Source organism: Numenius arquata, chromosome 3 (genome assembly GCF_964106895.1).
Source record: "Numenius arquata chromosome 3, bNumArq3.hap1.1, whole genome shotgun sequence".
Classification (NCBI taxonomy): Eukaryota; Metazoa; Chordata; class Aves; order Charadriiformes; family Scolopacidae; genus Numenius; species Numenius arquata.
This window is the reverse complement of record NC_133578.1, coordinates 22,482,415-22,500,696: the sequence shown is the minus strand read 5'-3', so window position 1 is coordinate 22,500,696 and position 18,282 is coordinate 22,482,415. Positions and strand designations below refer to the sequence as shown.

General features: G+C 44.0%; 2 protein-coding genes across 2 annotated transcripts; both read left to right on the top strand.

Moving 5' to 3' along the window:
- The first annotated feature begins 92 nt into the window (after positions 1-92).
- LOC141463393 (cilia- and flagella- associated protein 210-like) lies at positions 93-6,751 on the top strand. The gene is made up of 9 exons (XM_074145757.1): positions 93-159; positions 1,259-1,485; positions 1,779-1,952; positions 2,048-2,241; positions 3,067-3,223; positions 4,236-4,375; positions 5,222-5,414; positions 5,740-5,904; positions 6,527-6,751. Exons 1-9 carry the CDS (start codon positions 93-95, stop codon positions 6,749-6,751), a joined length of 1,542 nt encoding a protein of 513 aa, XP_074001858.1.
- Positions 6,752-8,776: 2,025 nt separating this feature from the next.
- Positions 8,777-18,036, top strand: LOC141462871 (cilia- and flagella- associated protein 210-like). Its single transcript, XM_074145008.1, has 7 exons — positions 8,777-9,072; positions 9,826-9,982; positions 11,018-11,157; positions 11,442-11,634; positions 12,202-12,366; positions 12,858-12,964; positions 16,707-18,036. Exons 1-6 carry the CDS (start codon positions 8,975-8,977, stop codon positions 12,957-12,959), a joined length of 855 nt encoding a protein of 284 aa, XP_074001109.1. The 5' UTR covers positions 8,777-8,974; the 3' UTR covers positions 12,960-12,964; positions 16,707-18,036.
- Positions 18,037-18,282: the final 246 nt, after the last annotated feature.

Genomic DNA, 18,282 nt, shown 5'->3' with positions numbered 1-18,282 from the left:
CCCGCCCGCCGCGTGCCTCAGGCGTACGTCATCACGTCACTCCCGGGTTGCATGGCAACGGCGCGCGTCCCCGGGCGTCGCGGCTCGGGGCCATGGCGGCGGCGGGGCCCGGGCGCCGGCGCGGGCGGGAGCGGCGGCGGCAGCAGCAGCAGCAAGCCCGTGAGTGGGGCTCTACCGGGGCCCGGGGGGAGGGGAGCGCCGAGCCCGTAGCCGCAGCGGCTGCACACTGCTCCGGGAGGCCGAAGGGGTCTTCCCTGTCCCCGTGTCCAGTGTGACTCCCCCCAAACCTGCTCTCCCTGCTGCAGGCAGCCACACCGGCTGCTTCTGCCCAAGAATCACCTAGAAAGAACCAACCTGGAACCAGCGGAGGTACCGTCTCATCAACAGCTGAAGTCAGGGAAGAACTGGATGCCTGGCAGCTCCCTGTCTGCCAGGAGCAGCCTTCGGCAAGGCAACCTTCACCTTGGGCAGCACGAGAAGATGGGGCCTGGTCCCCACCATGAGACAAAAAGATTAGCAACTGCGTCTGGAAAACAGACCCTGACATCAGTAGCGCTGTAAGAGAAAGCCTCCTCGTGTTTTAGACACGGCATGTCAGTCTGCTGCAGATCAGAAGGATAATTTCTAATGGGGCAGACCTCCATACAGAGTGCCATTTCTTTCGAAAATACCTGTGACATTTTGAAGGGCATTTCACAAGACCTAGTGATCACCTAGAAAAGCTGTATTTATGGATGCACATGTGTATGTCAGCCAAATACAACAAAGAAATACTGATCATTCCAACAAACCAAGAAACTGTTTTGCCAGCCAGATCTATTTTAGTAAATACGATGAGTGTGCAGGACAAGGGTGGTAGGGCACAGCCTGTGCCCAAACTGCTGCTCAGCCAGCCAGAAAAATGGCATCCCCAATACTCCCCCTTTCCTATTGGGAATGCTCCCTGGTCCCTGCTGTTCTCAAATCATGCCCAAGTGGAAAGTGTCAGTTAACATCAACCAAACCTGTACACGCACACAAACAGGGAAGGGGACATACAAACAGCTACGTTGTGCCACAGCCCAAGCACACACACTGGCCACAGGGAGACTACAGATACAGACACCTTGTCTTAGCTCTGGGGTACTGGGGATGGGGAGAGTACCTGTCAGCACAACTTAGTGTTGTTACTATGCAGGAACTCAAATCCTGATCCAGGTTTGAATATAGGATTTTCTGGTATGAAGTAATCTCAGTACCTCTTCTTTCCTCTGCACAGTGCCACATCATTTGGAGGAAAATAATGTTCTAGATGGATGTTTTCTTCCAAATGAAGTAGACCTTCATCAGGTAATTGTATTGCCAAAAGCAGAATGGGAAAGGATTCAGGACAGTCTTGACAGCACAACTAGAGAAGCAGCACGCATCCTCGCTGAGCAGAAAGAACGAGAAGAAACGCGCTTACGCTCCAAAGCGGCTGTAAAAGACTGGCCCAATACCATTATGGTAAGTACAAGATACATTTGTAAACAACGGGATTCTTTTTCATGTATGCAAAACCCCTCATGGTATAACATTTCTAGCTGTACTCCCTCTAACATTTGCTTTTAAATATGTATTTTAACTAAACTCCATTTAAATACATTTAACGTCTAACATCAACATTTAATTTTTTTAAATTAATGCTAAAATGCAAAATTAAAAAACCCCCAAACACTGAGTACATCACCTCCAGAAGGGTTTATATGTTTTTAATCCATGGGCTTTAAATGTGATTTCTCATTTTATCGCCACTGTAGGGTCTGGCACAACGGAAACTTAAAGCCAAAAAATTACGTGAAGAAAGGGAAGAGGAAGAAAGAAAGCGACTTGATTTGGAAGAACAACAGTTCCAAACAGCAAAACGGGAGGAGGCTATTGATCGTGCAAAAACCTACCTACACTATCAGACTGAAAGACTGAAAGGGTTCCATGTTTGTTGACAACTTAAGATTTTTTAAATTCAAATTGTAGTGAATTTCTCTAAACACTTCTGAACACACAAATTAATTTAAATGTTCTCTTGCAGAGTGCACTTCTACTTACTGAGGTCCTAAAAGAAAGAGATGCTCAAGTTGAATTAAAAAAGTTAAAGTCAGATGTTAACAAGAAGAAGGATGAAGAAAAGGAACGTGAACGTAAAGAAGCTATTCTCAGAGAGCAAGAAAAGGCACAGCAGCATTATATGAACCAACAGGCACTACGCAGAGATCAGCTGGAACAGTAAGTAATAATTAATCAAAAGTAACCCTACTTTATTATTTACTTAAAACCTCTTCTCACAAATACATTCTATAAGGTTTTTACAGAAACTTACTAATAATTTGACTCACAAATGTGACACTACAAAAGAAAAATCCAGAGTGCCACAAAAGACCTTGTGCAAAAGGGAAGAGATGGGATATGCAGTGTCTGTTATTTGCCAACAGTCTGCATGTAAAATCGCCTCTGGTAGGCATCAATAGGTTTTAGTCAAATCATTATTCATAAGTTGTCGGTGAAAGTGTATTTTAACTCAGTTTTGGTCCCAGAAAAGGAAAAGGTTAAACCAGATTTTCCACTAGATTCCAGCGAACACATCAGGAGAACATACCACTGCCACCTCCATTCTTTCTCTTGGCTCTTACAGAAACCCTATGGAGGGGTCCCCCAGTGGTATTTATAGGACTGGCCCTGGTGGACTGATAGAAGGAATCAAATTTCCTGAGGTAGAGGAAGGGTTCAAAGTCCAGTCTTGGGAAATCTTGTTCACTGAGGGTGCTGTAGAGACAGGCCAGAACGTTATGAATGCAGTGGTGCTAATGAGTCATCCAGATAAAACTTGTTACCACTGGACCACAAGCTGTGAGCATACCATAACTGATTTCTGGTCAGAGGATTGAGTGCTACCATTACAAACAATGTTGCTATTTTTCACTTCTGATATTCTAGTCAATTCAAAGTACCACATCCTTCAGTGCCAGTTACCTATGGTTACACAGAATCTCTATTTGTTCGTTACTTCATGCGATCCCTAGCCCATTTATTCAACTCCTTTTCCTGATTCAGAATAAAGGAGCGCAAGCATCAGGAAGATCTAGCCAAGCTAGAAGCCAAAAGAGAAGGAGAACAAATAGACAGATTGAACCGATTGTACCAACTGGAAATTCAGAGAACAATGGAAAAGGAACAGGAGGAAAAAGCTGAACAGCAGAGGCTGTATGATGTAAGTAACAGGAAACTAGACAGTTCAAATGTTTGTTGCACCTTGGCTGCCTGAAGTGAAACAACAGCATTCATATATCTAAATGGGCCTACTGGCAACAGGAGGTTTGCCAACAGCTTCAGTAGCAATGGATCGTATGCCTACCCTGCCAGTTGCAGGCCATGTCTTTCCTCTGTGCTTTTGAGAAAGGCCTCTTGGAGGCAGGTCCCTTCTCTTGTCTAAAGGGAAACTGGCACCTAAGGCTTTCCCTGGTCTATGATTAATAAGTCTGCTGTTGACATCAAGGAATATTCTCCTTGACTTGAGAACCGGATTGAAGTTCCATGTACCTGCTAGTTTAAACCCATTTTTCTTTGTTAGGAAGAAGGAACAGTCTGAGTCTGAACACAACAGTATCTTTTTAACTTGTCTTTACCTTTATGATTGGAGAGGCTTAAAAATTTAGTCAAGACATGCTGCCTTCTGTCTTCACCTTTAATGGTATCTTGCTAAGTGCAAACTAGAAATGCCTCAGAACAGTTCTGGGCACCATAAAAAAGACAATGTGGGGTTTTTTTACATAAAATTACAGAAAACTCTTCTTCAGCTATGATTTGGTTTAAGCTCAGCCTGGGATAGTTTTAGATGAGGTGGGCCAGGAGCAGCACAGTCTGTGTCTGTGCCGGTGGCAGTTGCACACTCCCATTTGTCTCAACATCCCCCTCTCTCTCGTGTGTGAATGGGAGCAAGGGATAATACTGCATTGCATGGCAATTTGTTTGTGTAATGGGCTGGAGAAGCAGCTGTTTGATGCTCAGTTTCCCTTCTCCTTCCTCATATTTACTATCTCCTCCTCATGCATGTTTGAGCAGGGAGGCAGAAGTAAGTGGGAGTACTGAGAATCCCTTCCCCGTCTTCTCTCTTTGAAAGAAACACAAAGAGAGAGAACAGGGAGTCATTCTTTTAAGTTGCTACCCCAGGCCAAGATTTTCTAGACTTCATCTGTTATATCAGGACCATTTTGCCCATGCAGGAGTATGTAACTGACCAGAAAATTATCAAAGCAATAGAGGAACAAAAACAAATGGAAGAAGATGATCGGATTAAAGCTCATTTTAAAGCAAAGCAAACTATCGCCAAGCTGATAAAAGAGAAAAAAGCTGAAATGCGTAGGTAGGTACAACGCTAGAGTATAAATTGTCAATAAACTAAAAATTTTACTGTAGTCATATTCAAATCTTTCAGACTGATGATGTAACACAAACCACAGGTATTCTAAAAATTAAATTTTACTGATAGGGAGAGTAGAGAGTTCAGAAGAAAAAGGAAATTCTATCACAGGTTCCTTAGCAATAGGTGTGTGTGAGAGCAATCTCTCCACCCTTCAAAGTACAAAGACTTAGTGCAAAGCTCTACACCAGTGTGTTGGGAACAGCGGTTTTCCATATAGCCTGCCAAGCCTCCACCTCCTCAACAATTAAATACAATTAAAATCCTTGACAAAAGTATTTTTCGGTATAAGCTATATTTGTCTAAGTCAGATCAAGAAAAATAACTGGACTTCTTAACTAGGCACCTACATTAATTAATTACATGGGGTAATTAAGGGAAGATGGTTTACCAATTAAACAGTGAGGGTACAGCATGAAGATACCATTGAGCCAAGCTGAGAGGTCCCTTTTCTTCCTACTTCTGGCCAATCCTCCCAACATTTCTCTCCCGCTGGCAAGATGCTAGGCGGAATTCTCCCCAAGTGACCCAGCTCGTTATTTCAACAGAAAGCTAGTATTACGAGGAACATTTATTTGCTCAATCAGATAATTAAAAAAAACCAACAAACAAACCAAAAAACAGGAAGAAAACAGACAAGATAAAGGAGTTGGGTGGGGAGTTGGGCAGGCCTGTGTGGCAAGAAAAGAGAAGACTAGAAGCAGGATTGCTGAGTGTGGTAGAAGTAATGCTTCAGGTAGACCCAGATGTGTACCCTGCTATGTTATGGTAGCTCATGTTCTTCTGCAGACTAACACAGGAACGTCAGGACAAAATTGTTAGCCAATTAGCAGCACAAATGAAAGAGGCATTAAAGAGGGAAGATGATCGTGTTGCTAGAGACATTGAAAAAAAAGAAGCTGAAGAAGAAAAAAAACGCAAAGAGAAAGAAGCGAAAGAAAAGGCAGCCATTGAATCAATTGCTGAACACAGAGCCACCGTGGTAAGCAACCTAGCCTGTTCTAATTCTTGCTTACTCCAGCTGAGGAGCCAGGCCCAGGCCCAGGCTAGTGGGCCTGGTGCCAGACATCAGCACGCTTCATCACGTCTGCTGCCATCTTTCCTGGGATCCTCTCTCCCTCTCCCGCCTTCATGTTGGGCGTACATCTGCCAGGGCTGCTGAAAACCCTTGGCTTGGACACTGGCCAGCCACAATGACCGTGCTTATCAGAACACTGATACAGGGCTGCTTCTGCTGAAAGATATGACTTCCAGCCTAGCAGCCATGCTCCTTGGTTAACTTTTTTTGTGTATTTTGTAAAATACAGATGAAGATGAAAGTGGAAAAGGAGAGAGAGGAAAAAGCCGAGGCTAAAAAAGAACTTAATGCATTAATGGAAAAGAATCGCATCTACCTGGAAATGGAAAAAAACAAGAAACAAAGACAACGTGATGCAAACATGGAAGTACAGAAAATTCAGATCCAGCAAATGGTAAATAGAAGACCTGTACCCTGTCAGCCCCTCCAGAAAGAAACTCGCATCTGCAAGTCAAGGCCTGTTTGCAATGAGAGATCACATCCTGCCCTGGGCCATTATGTGCTACTGCTGTTCTCTTGTATCTTCTGGGCAGTTCACCAAAGAGCAGCAGCTGATGTTCACTCAATGTACCCTTTTTGTGGGGGGTATGGCAGGGGAGAGAAGTGGGGAGGAATGATATTTGCCAAGTATCAACTAACATCACCACAGATCTCCTGTAAGGAGAGGGGGAAGTTCAGATTGGATATTAGGAAAAATTTTTACACTGAAAGGGTTATTAAGCACTGGAATGGGCTGCTCAGGGAAGTGGTTGAGGCACCATCCCTGGAGGTTTTCAAAAGACGGGTTGACATAGTGCTTAAAGACATAGTTTAGTAATGTGGGGGTGTTTTTTTGTATGGTTTTCTTTTGTTTTTTTTAATCAGAGTTAGGCTGATGGTTGGACTAGATGATCTTAAAGGTCCCTTCCAACCTATACGATTCTATGATTCTATAAGCTTTTACCCTCTCTAGGTTTTAAGGGATAGCTATGTTGTAAAAGAAATACTAAGCTTTGTTTTTCCCTTTTCTTCATCAGGCTGAAAAACAGGCAAAAAAACAGCAGGAAAAACAAGCAGACTTGGACTACGATGCTCAGACAGAAGCTATTGCACTTTGTAAGGAGCGTGAATTTCAGAGCTATGCAAAGCAAGTAATTGAATCAGAGTCCAAGACAACACGTCATCTGTATCCTCTTCTCAAAGCATTCAAAGATGGAAGAGGACTTGGACTTGGGCCATTTTCCAGCGAAGACAAGGAATAGCACAGGATGATTCTGGGACACAGTTACCTTATAGCAGTACTACTGCTCAAGAAGTTAAAAACATGAAATAATATTGAGACTATACAGCAAGGAAAGGCAGAAGCAGTTTTCATGAGGTCAAAAAAATATCTTTTTAAAAACTTATGGGCAGAGTTGAACTGTAAATGATCTACATGGAATATATGCTATGAATCTGGCAGTCCATTTGAAAAAAAAAATTGCCAGAGAACTGGTTATATTCTTAAAAATCCCCAGCATGTATTTCATGAAAGTTAGTTCACTAAACTTGAGATAGAAATGCATTATATATAACTGACCATCAGTGCAACCGATTCCAGCCAAAAGCTATTACTGTTATATTTTTATTATTCATTATTCTAAAAATTCACTGTCCCAGATTTTTCAGGCCTAGGATATGAATTCCTAGTGCAAAAGGTCACATTTTTCACAAGCCCGCTCCCGGTTAAGTATTCCTCATAATAGAAAAAAACAAAACAACTTTACAGAATCTACAGGGGAAGAAAAAACAACCTAATACCTCTGAAAGTTAGAATAGTTATGGTTCTGCAGTTTTTACAGCATTTTGCAACTACCTCTGTAAAACATATGCTATAAATTAGTTATAATAAATGAAAATACAAATGAGATTTGATCACAGCCCTTAAAAGGTCACCTAGGAGGTCCTAATCTAGCTGTAAATAGCTACTACAACAAGAGCATGGCAACAAGAATATACTTGGACTGTTCTTTCAAAAAGACTAACAATGATTCAATCTGCAGTTAATAACCTGGATCTAAAATTGTTTCTCAGGTTCCTCAGCTGACTTACTCTCCAACACCAGTCACACACGCATCTCACTCCTTAAGTTTAGTTTCTTGGCTGAAATTTTACCATCATGTTCCTGCCTTGGACAGAGTTAAGGTTTCCTATAATGACTTCCTCCACCAGTGCCCTGGGGCCTAACCAAGGTATCCCCCTACTCTGGTGTCCACTGAAAACAAAGTCCAAACAACCTGAAGCTTTTCTTTGTTGCACACAACCTTCTGTTCCAGCCCACCCAGCTGCCCCTCTCTCTTGACCAAAGTAGAAAATGACGCGCTAAAAAAATATTAGAAGAGTTTTATACAAAGGATGCTTGACAATACTTTAGTTTGGAAAAATGGTTCTTCTGTGTGCCTTCAAGTTTCCAAGCCTGGTTTCTGACAGCAACAGGCTTTGAACAAAGCACAGAACTTCGAGCAAGATGGCAAGACACCCCAGGCCAGGTCCCTCCTGCAAGCTGAGGGTCAAGCAGGGCTGGTTTTACCTCCCCCAAAGTGTAAAACAACTGGATGCAAGATGGATGTACTTCCCGACTGCAGCAGCCACCTCCTCGAGGAGTCTCCTCCCGGCAGGGCAAGGGAGGAACTTCTGGAAGGAGAGGCAGGACCGACCGAGGAGGTCCCAGGGCGGCCAAGGTCCTTTCTCCGGGAAAACACCGCTCAGGGGCCACCCTTTAAGGTCAGGGAGTGGACAAAGGCGACTTTCCAAGCCCAGCCGCAAGCAGGCCTGGCGGGACGAAGGTTTGGTGTGCGAGAGGCGGCACCCACAGCGCCGGGCCCAGCCAAACCGCCCCCGCGCCGGCCGCAGAGCAGGGCCAAACGAGCGGGAGGAACGGCCGCCGAGCCGGGAGCGCACAGAGAGAGGTAGAGAGGGGAGTTACAGCCTCTTACCGGGTACGGGCTCGCTACAGCGAAACGGGTATTTCCCGCACCGGCTGAGGCGAAGGGCGGCTCCCGCACGCCTGCGGCAGGGCCGAGGCCTACGCAGTGACCGCCGCTGCTCGAGCCCGCTCTCCAACCCGACTCTCGGGCCGGGGGGCGCAGGCAGGCGCCTCAGCGGCTGAGCCGAGCGAACCGCCCCGCCTGAGAGATCAGTCGGCGCCCGGCGGCAGCCCCCCGGGGCGGGGCGGGGCTGGGCTGGGCGGAGCGCCGGGCCGGGCCGGGGCGGGCCGCTATAACTGCCGCCGCTGCTCGGGCTTTGTCTCGGGTTGCTGTTCACGCTTCGGGCAGCGCCATTCTCTCCCGTGCGGCCGCCTTTCGTCCCTCTTTGGGGACGGAAGAAGGAGCCCCGACTCCCCGGGACAGCCAGGCTCTCACCGTCGGTGAGCCCTCTCTTTCTCTCGGCAGGCGTTGCCGCTTCCCGGAGAGGCGGGCGCTGGGCGCGGCGGAGAGGGGACGACGATGGACCGCGACGGGCCGGACGCCATCCGCCGTGAGGCAGAGCTGGAGCACAGCCGTTACCTGGACCGGCGGGCCGTGGCCCAGGAGCAGCTGGCGCAGTGAGTCCGGCGGGGCCCTCGGGAGTGGGGTGTGGGTTAAAATAAATCCTCCCGTGGGCAGCTCCGGGCGGGCGGGACCCGGGGCTGAGCCCGCTCTGGCCCAGCTGCCGCCGCCCGCGGGGGGGCCGCGCCTCGGGCTGCGTGACTCACCCCTTTTAAACCGCTGTTTCTGATCCTCCTCTCTCCGTGGCTGGGCTGAGAACCTGCCACCTCTCCTCACACTGTTTCCTCCGTGGCTGTTCTCCAGTTTCAGAGACATCCCTTGTTGCTAGTGGCTGTGTCTACCCTAATAGATTAAACAAGGCGGTCTGTGTTCTGGTACCAAGAGCAAGTGGCTGGTCTCCCTAAGGCAAAACTCTTTATTATTGCCACCTCTCCCAGCCCAGAATCATTAATGCATCCAGCTAGTGCAGGCTGACAACCATGGCCATAGCTTGGGCAGTGCCGTGGCAACTACCCAGCTTGTACAATTAAACAGGCTAATCAAATTCAATCTAATATTCAAACCCATGTTTGCTATTGCTAGTATAGGTTAACCACCACCTTTGTACTGGGACTGAGCGTTGTACAAAGGATTTGCAGCTACCTTTTAAAAACTGTGATTCTGTTTTTGATCCCTGACATCCTGCTTTCACTTCAAAGTATCTTTTTTTTCTTACTGTTAAAGTACCTGTAGCTGTGTAGAATCCATATCTGTTCCTTATTTCATGTAGTCCCTACCTTATTTATTCAACACCTTTTTTTCTGATTCAGAATAAAGGAGCACAAGCATCAGGCAGATTTGGCCAAGCTAGAAAATAAAAGAGAAGGGGAACAAATACAGAGATCACACCAATTGTACCAATTGGAAATTCAGAGAGGAAAAGAAAAGGAACAGGAGGAAAAAGTTGAACGCCAGAGGCTCCATCACGTAAGTAACAGGGAAGCAGACAGTTCAAAAATGCTTGTTTTAGCATGGCTGCCTGGTGTGAAGTGGTTACAGTAGGCCCATGAATAAACGGGCCTGCTGGCAGCTTCAGATCATATGCCAGATGCAGGCCATGTCTTTCCTCTGTGCCTTTTAAGAAAGGCCTCTTGGAAGCGGTAATGTGGTGCCTGAGCTTTAACTGGTCTATGATGGAAAAAGTCTGCTGTAGGCAGCAAGAAGACTGGTGTTGACTTGAGAACTGGATTTAGGTTCCATGTAACCTGCTCTGTTTTAAGCCCATTTTCCTTTGATAGGAAGAAGGAATAGCCTGAGTCTCAACATGACAATATCTTTTTAATTTGACTTTCCCTTTATGATTAGAGGTGTTTAGAAAATTAGTCAAGACCTACTTAGCGCACCTACTGTTTCCCTGCTTGAGCAGGGAGACTGAAGTGGCGGTACTGCCATGCTTCGTTGGCATGTGAGACAGTAAGAGGAGAGAATTCCCACTGAAACCCTAACTTCCTTTCCCTCCCTCCCACCGCCTTACTCCTGCTCACCTCAGTTACACAAATTTTACCCCATTTGCCCCCAACCTTGTATATACAATAAAAGCTATATATAGTCATAATTGCCACTTCTGCGTGATTACATTTCTGCATGCTTTGTGCCTTACATTCTTTTTTGTGGTTCTACAGACTCTTACTGTTTGAGCCCTTCAGAGTCTGTGCTGTGTGAATGGTGCACAGGGTGGGAGCAGTAGAGTTGGAGCAAGTGGGGAAGCAGAGGAAAGAATATAACTTAAAGATACTGTGCTTAGGGCTGCAACCACACTAATTTTACTTCTGTGGTAGTTTGTGGTAAGCAGATAATGAGAATTCTCTTCCATCTCTGGGTTTCTGTCTTCTATAGCTTCTCCAGTGATGCAACCAAAGAACTCTTATTATAAGCTCGGCCTGAAGTCTCTGCTAGATTCTTTTTTCAGTTCATGTTTCCAAAAATCTCATTCTACATAAAAGTACTTTTGTGTTTAAACAGGAATATGTAGCTGAACAGAAAATAATTAAAGCTGAAGAGAAACAAAAAGAAGATGAAGATGACGATCGGATTAAGGCTTATATTAAAGGAAAAGAAATGATGGCTGATCTGTCAAGAGAGAAGGCTGAAGAGACTAATAGGTGGGTCTAGGGCTACAGTTTTTAGTGTTAAGATTCAAACTTGTAATTTAATCTTGTGACAAATATTACTCTGAATTTTTATATCAGCAAAATCAGAGCTCTGATGCAAGCAATTTTTTCTGTAATTAAAACTTGAAAAAGAAATAGTCCAAAAGGAAATGCCTGCCAGTTCTAATAGTAATTGGTGCTGCTGTGGGTGGGACTGCTGGCTTTGTTAGGAGCAGTGCCTCAGGTAATCTGAGCGGATATCCTGGTATGTTATGGCAGCTCATGTTGTCTTGCAGGATAGTGCAAGAGCATAAGGACAAAGCTTTTGAAAAACTAGCTGCACAGATGAATGAGGCATGTAAGATGGAAGATGATCGTCTTGCTAGAGGAGCTGCAGAGGTAGAAGATGAATACCAAATTAAAAACAAAGAGAAAGAAGCAAAAAAAAAGGCTGCCATTGAATCTATTGCTGATTATAGAGCCACTGCGGTAAGAAACCTAGCCTGTCTGATTCCTCTTTCTGTCATCTACTTGTACTTCTGAATACCTTTCAGAAACACCCCAGATTCTAGCACAGCCTTCTTGAGGGAGAAGGCCTCATATTTATCACCTATGCCTCTCGTACTTATCACTTAAGAGTTTCAGAACTAACTCCTTAAGAAAGTGCAAGTGGTACATGTGATGATACTCTTGCAAAAAATAGCAGTTGGAAGGCTCTATAAGTGTTGGTAATTTGTGCAAACACTTTCCAGACTCTGCACTTACTCCAGCTGAGGAGCCAGGCCCAGGTCACAGCTGGTGGGCCTGGTGCCAGGCATCAGCACGCTTCATCACGTCTGCTGCCATCTTTCCTGGGGTCCTCTCTCCCTCTCCCACTTCCATGCTGGGGACACATCTGCCAGGGCTGCTGAAAACCCTTGGCTTGGACACTGGCCAGCCACAATGACCGTGCTTATCAGAACACTGATACAGGGCTGCTTCTGCTGAAAGATATGACTTCCAGCCTAGCAGCCATGCTCCTTGGTTAACTTTTTTTGTGTATTTTGTAAAATACAGATGAAGATGAAAGTGGAAAAGGAGAGAGAGGAAAAAGCCGAGGATGAGAAGGATCGTAATCTGTGGATGACAGCAGATCGTGCCTACTTGGAAGTGGAAAAAGCCAAGAAACAAAGACAACATGATGCAAACATGGAAGTACAGAAAATTCAGATCCAGCAGATGGTAAATAGAAGACCTGTACCCTGTCAGCCCCTCCAGAAAGCAGCACGCATCTAAACCCATAGTACTAGATCTCTAGTATGGGAGAGAAAGAGGAAGCTTGCTGTGGGTGTGATGTGTGCATTTTGTTTGTTTTTTACCTGCATGCACTACAGGTGCTGATGTTGGGGAGCAGCCTCCTCTCAGAGTAGTGGAACAGCAGCCTCTTCCAGGCTGACTTGGCCCATGCTGGTCAGGGAAAATTACCTGGGAGGGCTGGTAATAAGGAAAAGATCAACAATGAGAGATCACATCCTGTCCTGGGTCATTATGCCACTTTTTTCAACCGTGCCACTACTGCTCTCTTGTATCTTCTGGGCAGGTCACCAAAGCAGCTGATGCTGATGTTCACTCAGCTATTCAGTGTACCCTTTTTGTGGGGGGTATGGCAGGGGAGAGAAGTGTGGAGGGATGATGTTTGACAAGTATTGATTATCATCCCCTCTCTTCATCAGGCTGAAAAGCAGGCAAAAAAACAGCAGGAGAAGCAAGCAGATTTGGACTACGATGCTCAGAGAGAAGCTGCTTTTCGTAAGGATCAAGCCTTTCAGCGATAAAGACAGTGAGTAACTGAATCAGTGCCATTACTGGATATAATTTTTATTCCCCTCTCCAAACATCTAAGGAAGGAACAAGATGTGGACTTCCTAACCCAGACAACTGCAAGAGTAGCAGAGCGTATACATGTGCAGTATTTAAAAAAAAAAAAAAAATCAGGGGAAGGAAGGTTGATGTAACAACACTCATGTTCCTCCTGCAAAATGTACACAAACCCCCAGCCTGCTCAGGGGCTGAACAAACACTTGGCATTCTGTAGAGTGTTACAGCTTGCGTGCCCCTCAAAGCCCTGCCTGTGGGCAGGGCCAGGAGCTCTCCTTGGAGACAGCACAGACCCAGGTATTGTCTTGGTTGGTCAGTCTTGCTGTGGTCTGGGCTGCTGCGCTGTTTTAGACAGCAGGCAGCAGGACATGGCTGGGTGGAGCTGACTGACTCTCTGACCCCATGTCAGTTAGCGTGGCCCATAAAGGGCTTGATTGTGGGATGAGGAAATTGCTGAGAACTTAACCCCCGTGATGCACGTGATTCAGAGGTGTTGCCCAGAGTAGCTCTAGCCTGATGTTGGGGCTGAATGCCCATCACTGGTTGGAGCAGAACTTCCTTTAAGTTTTGTCCAAAAGGGTCCAGTTTGTGATCTCTCTGTAGTGTGAACTAAAGCACAGTAAATAGGAATAATCAAGAGAGTTGTTTCAAAAGACCTAAACTAAAATGCTAACGTTGCTGCACTGTCAACTAAAAGTCACACAGAGCTCTCTCCAATTATCTTGGAGTAATTGATTTTTGGAAATTATATATTTTAGAAAAAAGAGACATGGCAATTAACTTGTGAGATTGTCTCCAAATACGTTTTTTATTAGTTCACTAATGAAAAATTTATTTCCCTTCTCTCTGAGCCAGTGCTCCTTTTACTACTACGAGCTTTTTTCAGCAAGCAGAAAGAATGGAAACTTTTAATAAAGCCTTTTGATCACAGAAGCTGAAGCCTTGAGAAGAAGCATTGACTACAGCAGAAGTGGTGCTGAAATCTGCAGAGCTTGATAATGCTCCAAATGCATCCCTAAGTGCATATTTGCACATGCTCACTACTGTGCAATTGGTGAGTTAAATGGGGTTTAGTCTACCTCCACAGCAGCAAGGTGGATTGCAGCCTCATTTCCTACTCCACTTCAGGAAACGCCCTGTTCTGCAGATTATGTATGTCTGCATTTGAAGCCTACAGCCTGTTTCCACAGGGCTTTATACCCCTTTTTACTTTGAACATCTACAGAAATATCAAACTCAAGTACCAGAAAACAACCCTTCCTTCCAGTACACCTAGAGTGAAGTAGGAATCCTGTCTAATTTTAAAGCACGTTGGCTAAAGAGGGATTTAGTTACCCAAATTCAGCATGAAAAAAAAATCCAGCATGAATCACGATGTCACTTTATTCTATTGACTTCGAGATGCACCAACTTTGTGTGCTTGCTTCAGATGATTAACCCTAGTTAGTAATCTTCTATAAAACTAGGCAAAAAACCCCCCTCAAATGTTTTAAGAACATAAATACTTGAGGTTCTAAAATTTTCAGTGACAAAGCACTTTGGTAACACTTTATTGTCTTTTACAGTTGTCCTACATGAAAGGCAGGAATGGAAAGCTGCTTGCAGGAATAATAAAACTAAAATCAGGTTGTTTACAACATGTTGAAGAAAACAGGAAGAGAAGACAGGGAATAGTCTGAGAGAACAGCTCCTTGTGCAAGTAGAAGCAGATGAAAGCTATTGAACAAACTGAGATGGGAAATTTAACATGAAAGCTGGGCTCATTCAGTCTGGAAATGAGGACGCTAAGGAGTGATCTAATTAAGCAGCTTAGAGCTGCTTGAAGGGTAGTTTCAAATACAGTGGAGCCAAACTCTTCTCAGCAGAGTCAGTTGCTTGATATAAGAAGTTGTGACATGGGACATCAGGCTGAGTAGTCAGGAAAACCTGCTTCAGCAGGAGTATATTGTGATGGCACTGGATCAGAATGGCCAGAGGTGGTGGAATCGCCACCTGTGAAGGCTTTAAAGATGTCCCATGTAAGGTAGGAGGTTGGTCTAGCTGACCACCAAAGGTCCTTTTCAGCTACCATTTAAAGATGGCAACAAAATACAGGGAGATCAACTGCAGCTTGTAAGAAAGGAAATTGCTGACCTGGAAGAATCTGCTAATTGAGAGGTACCTCTAATCTAAGGCCTAGCATCACTACTTGTATTAGTTATTAGCTGAAGTTTTTTAATAGCGAGCAAATCAGAATATGTTTTGAGAAATAATCTGACTAGTAAACTTTTAATTATCGTTTTTGCTCAACAAAGCACCCTCTCAGATGGTGTGCTGCTTCAGGAGGTTGTAGCAGATGAGAAACATAATAGGTATTGGCTTTATTAGAAGGCCAAGACTTTAGGAATGTACGGCAACCCTCAGAGACTGAAACAGAGACCTTAAATCAAACTGTGTTTTTTCCAAACCTGTCACCCAACGCTGGAAGTAGAGCGGCAACTGAAGTCTGAACATATGAGGAAGTTTGAAGAGGACACCTACCTGGAAACGAAGTACCTGTGAAGAGAAGAGTTGGCACCATGGCATTGTTAAGGATGGACACTTTCATGTCCCAGTACAGAGTGGCTCTATGCTCCTGAAAAAGAAGAAAAAAAAAAAAAACAACATTTTTTTTCCAAAGCTTGCTGGTTGGGTTAAGTCAAATAATTTGTTGTTTCAATAGCTAAATTCTTTCAGGTGCCTGTTACTAACATACACCTTTCTGGTATTTCTTGAATGGGGGAGTGCTGTAACTAGTCTGTAATCTTCCTTCTTGTTCTGGCAGTGCATCTTTGAGAGAAGGAAAACTCAACTGCTTACAAATAGCTCTCAAAATCCCTTATGTCTGAAGGCTAAGATTTAAGAGGGAGTTGAAGTGCAGGCCAGAGGTTTGACAAGACTGTATGAGATGTCTTCGGAATGACCTTTAATTAATTAATTTGTATTTAAAATTAGTGAAGTTGTGCTATAGGCTTTGTTAAACTTATAATGTATATAGCCATTCCCGTTACACTCCCGCACTGCCACCCCTACAATCTGTTTCTTTTTGGTTTGGTGTATCATGGCCTTTGGCATCAAGAGCTAGATACCTAAGTGGGTACATAAATGATTCAAAACCTGCCCTCTAATCTGTTAAACCAGCCTCTAGAAAGCAGTCTCAAAAGCATAGTTGTTCATAGCTGGTTGATACTGTCTTCCGTAAATCAGCACGGCACTTCCTTTTTCTGTGGGTTTTCTCACCTCCAATACATTATCCAGAGAGATGCACCATTCTGTTAGGTGCTGAAGGGTTTGAACACCAGAACTGCAGGTCGGATAAAATTCAACATTGCATCTCTGTTAACATAATAGCAATTGCCCCTGCCCCCCTCAAATGAGTAACACCTGGTCTGACTCTATGATGTAAAGGAAAAACAGGCAAAGGTTAGAGGAGGAAGCAGAGCAGACCAGAGACAGGATCAAAGGCATGAGACTACTACGATCCGGGAAATACAAATCCAGCAACTGGTACAGTGGCGTAGTGGACAAGGGAGGAATTGGACTATCTTTGGTAAAGCTTAGTATTGCATTATTGCGACTTGCAGAGTGCTTCTGCATTAGTTTCAGTTACAACCTCTCAATGCATATACAATTAACTGTAGCTAGTAATGATACAGTAGGACTTGAACTGTTTGTTTCTTCTTCAGAAATGCATCTGATGACTACAGAAGTATCTGCTAAGGACCAAGCCGCTAGCCACTGTCGCCTGACAAGTTCTATGTGCCTGCAAAACTTACCAGTGCCTAACAGCTGAAGCGAACTCAGGAGCAAGTTAGAAGGCGTGCTCTCTGCCAGAACCTGCCTGTACTCAACTTCAGCTCAAGAAACAAGTAACGTAGCTACAGCCACAACTTGCAACTGTATCTGTAACTACCCTAGTTTATTACGGAACAAAGCAGTAGATTAACTTTCTAGGAAATCAAGAGGTAACAACCAAAGGTAAACTATCAATTTATCTGTGCTGTACTCGAGTATTGCTAGGCCTCCAGACTTAATTAAAACCTTATGTTTAGGCTTAAAAAAAAAATCTTCCTGAGCTAATAATAAAATTGAATAAGCTGTTTAAAAGCATCTGTCTGTAACAATAAGATGAATGTTGAGTGTACCTTTTATTTGTGACTGTTTTCTACTTACATTTACTTTGGAGAATGTAGTAGAAGGTAAGAATGTTATCTTGAGAAAGTTGTGTCGCTGGCTGAGTCTTTAATCCTTCCTGGGAAAGAGACTGTGTGTATCTAGCACTTGGGTTTCTAAACTGACTGTAGGAAATGGGAAAAGCACTTTCCTGCTTTCTCCTAAGCACTCTGCTGTCAGCACAGCCAGGGTGCCAGGCTGGGATACTGGTGTGGGTGATGGATACTTGTTCTTTCCCTCAATTCTAAACCACCTGTAAGCTGTTCTACCATTTCGTTTAAATTCACATCATCAAACAGGTACTTCTTCTGTAACTAGTGAAAACTGTTCTGCTTCACACACACACCCACAGACTGTTGTATTTGTTTAAGTACAAGATCAAAGTTTGCAGCTAGCAAAAAAATTGATGAGATTAGATCAGCTTCATTACATGGCTGCATTTTTATACGTGTTAAAATATATAGATTGTGAATAGACTTGTCATTATGTAGTAGAAAGCTCCGATTCTGTCTATAACTCAATGCTATCATCCACTTTAGCATGGAATAAAAATCTGACTATTCCTATCTTCAGTAAAATCTATAGAACTTTTTAACTGAAGAGGCAGTGTCCAGACTGTTCTTCAAGTATTGAAGAGAGAGAACATACAGATGATTTAAAGAGAGGTCTTTGATAAAGCATAATATGTATATCTCTAGGTTTTCTATTATAAGGAAAGTCCTAAAAGCAAGGATACACACTTTTGTCAATCAAACAAGCAATGAGTCTACTATGCCCCTAGAAAGTGTGTCCAAAAATACTTTATTTGCTTCAATAAATCAACAATAAATCAACAGTTCCAGGAAAGGCGACTAAAGGACTGCTGCTTTTATGTTTACATTCATCTAAAATCCACTTGCCAGACTGACACTATTACAAATTAGACATGGTTAGGGAATTACTGCAAGTTCCTCAGGGCATCTAACAAAGACCACGCAAGAAAACTCTGTAGTGTGGGAGTTCCAGTAACAAGTGAGAAGTTTCAGGTTAAAATTTTAACAACCAGATAGAACAAAGGCTTAAAATGTAACCATAGCCTTTTTTGTTTGT